We start from the raw sequence: 7,270 nt of genomic DNA on the forward strand, positions 1-7,270 counted from the left end.
TACAGTAGTAAAATTAATTTTACTTCCTAAGCAGTTGTACTACAGCTACAGCAGTGAATGCATCCAGTCCAGTGNTTGGTTCATCAAGGAACAATACTTGTGGTTCTATTATCAGCTCCATACCAATGTTAGTCCTCTTCCTCTCTCCTCCACTGACACCACGAATGAATTCAGTACCAACCTGTATACATGTACATGTAGAGCTTATAATAAATACATGTACATTGAATAATGACATTTAGTTTTTATGCATTGTAGTATGATTTATAGTTATAGCTACTGTAAACATGAAATTGATTTTTATAATGCAAAATTTAAAAACAACATAACCAATAATTTTGTACTTAAAGTTGATTTTAAAACTTTATAGTAGCATCTAAAGGGTAGCATTGCCATTGCAATTTGTGACTTTTATAGCAAATTTTGTGGCATGCTTTATCATTTAGAAATCTTAAGCCTCTTTCTCTCTCTATCTCTTCTTTTTCTTTTCATTACTTTAGTATCAGCACATCCAGTTAGTCCTAGCTCTCCGATAACTTTCTCTACTCGTCTCTTCTTCTCCGCCCACTTCATACTATTGGGTAGTCTCAGAGCAGCTGAGAAGTACAAGTTCTCACGGACAGAGAGAGTACCCATGATGACATCATCCTATAATAAGAATGTATATATATATATATATATATATATATAATATAATATACAATGATACATGTAAATAATTAATTTAAGGACAATGTATATTGTACATGTACATTGGCCTGATTTTCGAGTAACTTTTAAAATTTGTAAAAAATCCAATTTTGACCGGAATCAGCTCAAACTTTCTACACGACATGAGAATTACTTACGTATGCATTAGGAAAAAGTGAATTCTCTTTTTTTTAATTTTGGCAAAATTTGTTCAAACACCCTGAGAAACTTTGGCCCAATTCTTATTTAATTAAACAATTTCAATGAAACTACAGCGTACATGTATATACAGTATCATGTGATGGTCATGTGACTATGGTGTACCTGTACAACGTATCCACTCATACACTTGAAGTATTTTGGTTGTGGCCGTCCATTAACTAACACAATACCAGTTAGACCACCTTTTGACTTCCTGTCAGCTAGTACATCTAACAGACTGTAGAGAGAGTGGGAGGAAGAAAAGGAGAGAGAGAGAAAAGTGAAGTTATTTAGGCTATTGAGTAACTTGAACAAAGTACCATGTACCATGCTTATACGAGTTATGACCATTTTAAGACATTGGCTGCTCATAAAAAAATTGGCCTGATTCTAACATGGTGAAAGCATGTGAATTCACATGTGTTTAACATGTTGGAATCAGGTCAAACTTTCTATAAGCTTCAAAACAAGCTACAAAACATCAAAATAGCTACATACTAATATTCATTGTGATAGTAATTATGATTATTATCAACCCAAAATGAATTCATAGGATATGATGTACACATGTTAGTTTGACCCCAACACCATATAAGGTAATCTCAGCTGTCAATCATAATGTCACACACGAGTGGAGTGTGATACTTACATGTGAGTGTGACTCATACAACTATCCGGAATTCAGTAGTTGCAATTAACTCACTTTGAGCAATTACATGTACATGTACAATGTTATTGCTTCTAGCTAATACATGTACATAAAATGTGCATGTACAGAAAATTGGTGCTGTAGTGCTACATGTTATAGAATACTACCATATCATCAAGAGTACAACCCATCATGTACTCTTGATATAATGTATTTGCACAAATTAACAAAAAATATTATAATAATAGCTATTTTAAATTTTTAAAATCTTTTTGTACCAACATTAATTAAAGCATATAAACAAAGCATTATTGTTATAAATACATGTGCATGTGCGTACCTTGTTTTTCCACTACCAGTTGGTCCCATTATAGCATTAAGGCCTGGCCTCATAACACCACTGGTCCGGCCATAATAAAGAGAGAGATTAAGATGGAGGGACAAAAGAAAGAGAGAGAAAGAAAGAAATAAAGAAACAATAAAGGCAGTCATTGGTTTAGTTTGGTGTAAAATAGAGGCGGGAAAACTTGAGAAAAATTTTGGATTATAATTAGCATCATGCATGGTACAAGCTCCAAGCAAACAAAGTCTCACGTTAAATTGTTAAGTATGACTTTGGTGGTCTTTTTAAAGACCCCACTGGTAACAGCATAGCTAACATCATGAAAAGATAAGGACACTGCGGCCTGCTTCTCTCCATCTGCTCCAGTGGGCCTAGCAGCACTGACGGAGCCATAAGACTCGGGATAATCAACGATTGCTTCCTTCTCCATGACAGATCCAATTAAGAAGTGTAGCTAACTAACTATGGAAGCTCCACTTTATAGCTAAGCTCAGACTGAGCATTTTTCATTATTACAAACTGTTACAAAATCAGAAGCCACACCTCACAATCACAGCCACAACAGGTAATTGCTTTCTTACATGCATAGCAACAATATTGATTGGTCAGCAATGCATTTTGTCTAAATTTATTATCTTGTGAAAAAAGGCCAAATGAAATCAAATCATAATGAGAAACAATCACAAAAATGGGAGCATAAATGTTTCTGTTAGCTACTAGTAGTAGTGTGCAATGAAATATAGAGAACTGTCCGATTAAAGAAGTGTACAGCTATACATGTAGCTAGATATTTACAGGCTGCCTTCCAGTCTCCACAGCACTGATAGGGGACATTCTCTACAAAATAATAATAATAACAACAATAATTTAGAATAGCACAATAAATAATAATAATAATAATAATAAGAACAGCAATAATAATGATGACAATAATTATTATTGCAACAATTTAAGGCTTACAATTTGAAGTGAAGTATTGCTATATCTCTTCCTTCTTGCAGCCAAACAGAAATAGACAGCAAAGTATAAGTATTGTGAGATGATAAAGGTGACCATTACAAAGAGAATTATACCAAATATGACGAGGAAAAGCTCATAGGATGATGGACCTGAAGTTGAAGAAATGAGAGAAGGTGTAGAGGAATGAAGAGAAGAATAGTAAGAGGAAGTATGGAGGAAAGAGAGAGAGTTTGAGAGAGAAGGAGAGGAGACAGAGAAAGTGGAAGAAGGAGAGATTGAACTGGAAGATAGTGAGGAGAGAAATAGAATTGATGAAGAGAGAATGAGAGAGGACGAAGGAGAAAGAGATGGTAGAGAATAAGGTAATAAATATTATGAGAGATAGAGGGACATACAGTTGGGGCCCAGTATCAGTTGATGTTCCAACAAAAGAGAGTCCTCCATCATCAGTTGATGCTCTTCCAACAGAAACTGTAAGAGACTGAGTTGGATTAAGCATTAATGTTGAAGTGGGCATAAAACCAATGGGAGACATTCCAGACACAATTGATGAGATTATCATTACTGGAGATGAACTCATCATTAAAGGAGAAGAAGTGCTCAGTGACACAGACTCAGTAGCAGACTGAGTTTCAGTAGCAGTATGAAGTGATGAGGTTTTTGAGGTGGTTATGGAGCAGCTGGTGGAGAGATTATCTCTGACAGCTGCAAAAATAAAAATTATCAAAAATAGCAGACTAGTGTAGCCTCTACATATACATGTACAGTATTACAGTGTAGCCTCTATATAATAGACACTTGGGTACAAGAAAGTTGCTCTGCTATGTGGAGGTTATTTTATGCAGTAGGAAATGTCATTGGTACACTAGGTGAGGTGATGACGGTCTGATAAACGGAGGAGTATGTTATAAATAGTGTCCATTAAAAGAGGCTATACTGTAGACATTAATCCATGATAAGTGCTGCTTAGCGAATATAACAAAAATGACTAGATCTACAGTATCTAATCATTCGCAATTTTACATAACATGATAATTATCATAAAATCTTACGAAAACATGTGTCTTGACAATCTCTGAGCCTATCAAATGTGTTATGAGGATTACCGTAACCATTGGTCACATTTGAATGTGGCTTATAAATACATTCTCTATAGACAAAAAATTTACACGAGCCTTGAAAACTGTCATAGTAATATTTCGTATAGGCCAGGTGTTCACAGGAATCATGAGCTACAGAAGAGGGAAGTGGAGTTTTATACTTTAAAAAATGTCTCCTTACGCCGATAATAAGTCCCACTGCATTTATCAGTGCTGGATAAAGACGCAGCGAGAGGAAGAACACATAAGAGTACTATTGCAGCAGTCATCATGTCACACAGCAGTAGAGACCGGAGACAACGTTCTGCCACGTGACTTTGCGCATGCGCAGTTCAGCAGTGATTAAGAAATTAATGTATTGCATGATGATTATTATTTCAATCTTAAAATTGCAAGTGTTATGTACATAATGAGTTAATCCATCTGTAAGATCCACTGACCATCACTTGTCTGCTTTACGTGATCATATTTAGTAAGGTTCCTCCACTTGTCCTTCAAAGACATACAGCTTATGTGCATTAAGTCATGTTTGCGTCTTATCATAGACCAGTCTCTCTTACTACCTCTAAAAGTGTAGTTCCTATTTATGCCAGCAACAAGGTTCTTAATGTCAGTGCGAGAAAACAATGAACGTCGATTTTGCAAATGAAGCTGTTTAGGAGAGACTGTTTCATTAATAAGTGATCTGTGGTGTCTTCTCTTATAAGAGGGTCCTTCAGGTAGACGTGACTTTGGAGTGAGCCCCTCATTGTCCTCTGATGAAATATCTTCATCGGATGTAGACCAGACCTCCGTCACGCCAGACTCTGCAGGCTTCCTTAATTTGGGATGCTTTCGCTCTTGCTGTCGTTGCTTTATTGGAGAAGAAGAAACAGCTTGCTCTTTGGTTTCCTCACGTTCATTCTCCATAGGTTCAGTAGGAGAGGAACTGATTCGTGAGGCTGTGGCTGAAGGAGGCCCAGAGTGAGGAGAAGTGGGCAGGTTACACTGCGGAGATTGAAGGCCTTGAGGAGAGGCACTACCTTGAGATGAAGGGCTACCCTGAGGAGAGGGTCCGTCCTGAGCTGAGGGTCCGCCCTGAGGTGAAGGGCTACCCTTAGGAGAGGAACCGCCCCGAGGAGAAGTACCACCCTGAGGAGAGAGGCTGCCCAGAGGAGAGGGGCCACCTAGAGGAGAGGGTGCACCCTGAGGAGGTTCCATTGGAGAACCCATTGGAGAATGATAAGAAGAAGAGGGAGAATGAAGAGGAGAGGATGCAGGAGAGTCAAGAGAGGAGGCTTCAATGTGAAGCTCAGCTTCAGACTCAGTGTCTGGATTATTTTCTTCACAGTCAGTATCAGTACGTGTATAAAAGCTCCATACTGGATTAATCAAGTCTCTCTCCGGACGGCTTTTATGACTCGTCCTCAGCATCAAAGATAATTTTTCGTCCAGTTCCATGAGCCTCTCATCATTGTACGCCATCTTGAACTCTTACTGCACATGCGCAGTAGAGCCTCCCGGGTACTGATACAAGAGAAGGCGCGAAACTGTAGTGAGGCTAAGCAAGCTCTTTTCAAGTCTTTTGAGGCCATGGCGGATCAGGACATCAAGGAAATATTAGATATAGATGTAAAAGAGCCACCAAAGACACCTCAACTCACCAAAGAAGCCATAATAGGATCAGTGAAGGTACAAAATAAGGTGCACTTTAATTAGAAATGTCTACGTATAAAATCTTTTACCACTCATAAGAAAACGAAGAAGTCTACTGATGTGGGGCTACGCCGTCCATCTGGCATGAACAGGGAAGTGTATGCTTTACTGTACTCTGATCATAGGTATAGTGGAGTTTGTTAGTAGTACTTAGCACTACATGTACATGCATAGTATGTACATGTACATGTACATGTACATACTATGCATGTACATGTAATTATTAATATTTTTTGTGTACCACCATTTGTTACATGTAATCAGCACTTTTGAGTGAGTTTGAAGTTATTAGGACGTTTTCAAACTTTGCTTTAGTTGCAAGACTCGTATTAAACCTAATGACAGCAGGTGGGATTAATGGGGAAATATTACGTACATGTACATGTGCCTCTATTATTGTCAGTAGCATATCTTTAATTTAAGAAGGAATCTTTATGCTCGTGACATTAATTTAATTTTTTGTATTTTAGTACATCACTGATACCAACTGACAGTGGATCAGGCTACAGACACCCAAAGGCAAGACTAGGAAGGAAGCACGTTAGACCTTGGAAATGGATGCCATTCACAAACTCAGCCAGAGAAGTAAATCATTTAATGTTATTCTACAAGTCACAGTATGGCTGGCTTATTTTGTGACCTCAATTTTAAAAATAATATTTTTTGGGCTTTATATATATATATATATATATATATATATATATATATATATATTTTTTTTTTTTTACAAAGATTCGTTAAATTACATGTATCCTTAATCTTAGTGAAATTACATGTAGTTTAGCAGATTTGAGCCTTGCGCAACAATAAATGCCACACCAAATAAACCAACTATTATGTAATTGCTGTTATTACAAGGCACATTCATCTACAGTGTAATATACGGTACATAAAGAACATAAAAACTTGCAATGTGCATGTACTGTACATGTACTTTGTAGTAGGAGAAATAATGTTTTCACTATTTTTTCCATTTGAGAAACCGCTTGCTATTTTACTGTTAATTTATTAAAAATAGTTTAATGATAGATTTGAAATTTTAGATATTTAGTTATTAAGTGTTAATTTTTAATTTAGGATGAGCTGGTGTTGTATCATTGGCGTCGGACTACCGAAGAAGGAAAGGATTATCCTTTTGTTCAGTTCAACAAGAAACTTCCCATTCCAACATACACTGATGAGGAATATACTGTAAGTCATGCACTGACTTGTAGTACATGTACATGTACATATATTGTACAGTAAGAAGTACATGTAGTATTGTGTAGGTAGACAATCCCTCAGTAATTAGTATTCAAATACACAGTACATGTACTATTTATGCTATTGGCTCCGAAATCACCCCCAATTTTTATTACATTTTCTAATACATATTGATGTACTTATGCTACGTAGCAAGTTTGAGCTGATTCAGACTTCAATTTTTTGAGTTATGACCATTTTTTAAAAACTCCAAATTTTGGAAAAATACCCTGTGCCCATTGTTTTTTCCAAGAAATGGCTTCGAAATCACCCCCAAATTGTATTACATTTTCTAATTTATATTGATGTCCTCATACTACGTAGCAAGTTTGAGCTGATTCCGACTTCAATTTTTTGAGTTATGACCATTTTTAGAAACTCCAAATTTTG

General features: G+C 36.6%; 3 protein-coding genes across 3 annotated transcripts; 1 reads left to right on the forward strand and 2 right to left on the reverse strand.

Moving 5' to 3' along the window:
- Positions 1-18: 18 nt before the first annotated feature.
- On the reverse strand, positions 19-2,421 carry LOC100633612 (ATP-binding cassette sub-family G member 2-like). Its single transcript, XM_020005997.1, has 5 exons — positions 2,135-2,421; positions 1,881-1,940; positions 1,015-1,129; positions 496-648; positions 19-181 (listed from the first exon to the last, which is right to left on the reverse strand). Exons 1-5 carry the CDS (start codon positions 2,311-2,313, stop codon positions 20-22), a joined length of 669 nt encoding a protein of 222 aa, XP_019861556.1. The 5' UTR covers positions 2,314-2,421; the 3' UTR covers position 19.
- Positions 2,422-2,495: 74 nt separating this feature from the next.
- On the reverse strand, positions 2,496-4,263 carry LOC109590034 (uncharacterized). Its single transcript, XM_020005998.1, has 5 exons — positions 4,125-4,263; positions 3,896-4,075; positions 3,239-3,548; positions 2,844-2,992; positions 2,496-2,720 (listed from the first exon to the last, which is right to left on the reverse strand). The coding sequence occupies exons 1-4, from the start codon at positions 4,213-4,215 to the stop codon at positions 2,977-2,979; spliced, it is 597 nt and encodes a 198-aa protein (XP_019861557.1). The 5' UTR covers positions 4,216-4,263; the 3' UTR covers positions 2,496-2,720; positions 2,844-2,976.
- Positions 4,264-5,415: 1,152 nt separating this feature from the next.
- Positions 5,416-6,848, forward strand: LOC105315379 (DNA methyltransferase 1-associated protein 1-like; the record flags this gene model as incomplete). The annotated part of the gene is made up of 4 exons (XM_011410000.2): positions 5,416-5,614; positions 5,678-5,763; positions 6,109-6,223; positions 6,716-6,848. Coding segments are annotated over exons 1-4 (523 nt in total), but the record flags the coding sequence as incomplete, so codon positions are not given.
- Positions 6,849-7,270: the final 422 nt, after the last annotated feature.

Source organism: Amphimedon queenslandica, unplaced genomic scaffold (assembly GCF_000090795.2).
Source record: "Amphimedon queenslandica unplaced genomic scaffold, v1.1 AMPQUscaffold_10583_Cont16675, whole genome shotgun sequence".
NCBI classification, from domain to species: domain Eukaryota; kingdom Metazoa; phylum Porifera; class Demospongiae; order Haplosclerida; family Niphatidae; genus Amphimedon; species Amphimedon queenslandica.

Excerpts from the sequence above, each read along its gene's own strand:
- LOC109590034 (XM_020005998.1), bottom strand. The coding sequence starts at position 4,215 with ATGATGACTGCTGCAATAGTACTCTTATGTGTTCTTCCTCTCGCTGCG. Across the intron at positions 4,076-4,124 it reads CAGTGGGACTTATTATCGGC|CTCATGATTCCTGTGAACAC; the intron begins GTAAGGAGACAT and ends CCTCTTCTGTAG. Across the intron at positions 3,549-3,895 it reads TTGTCAAGACACATGTTTTC|CTGTCAGAGATAATCTCTCC; the intron begins GTAAGATTTTAT and ends TTATTTTTGCAG.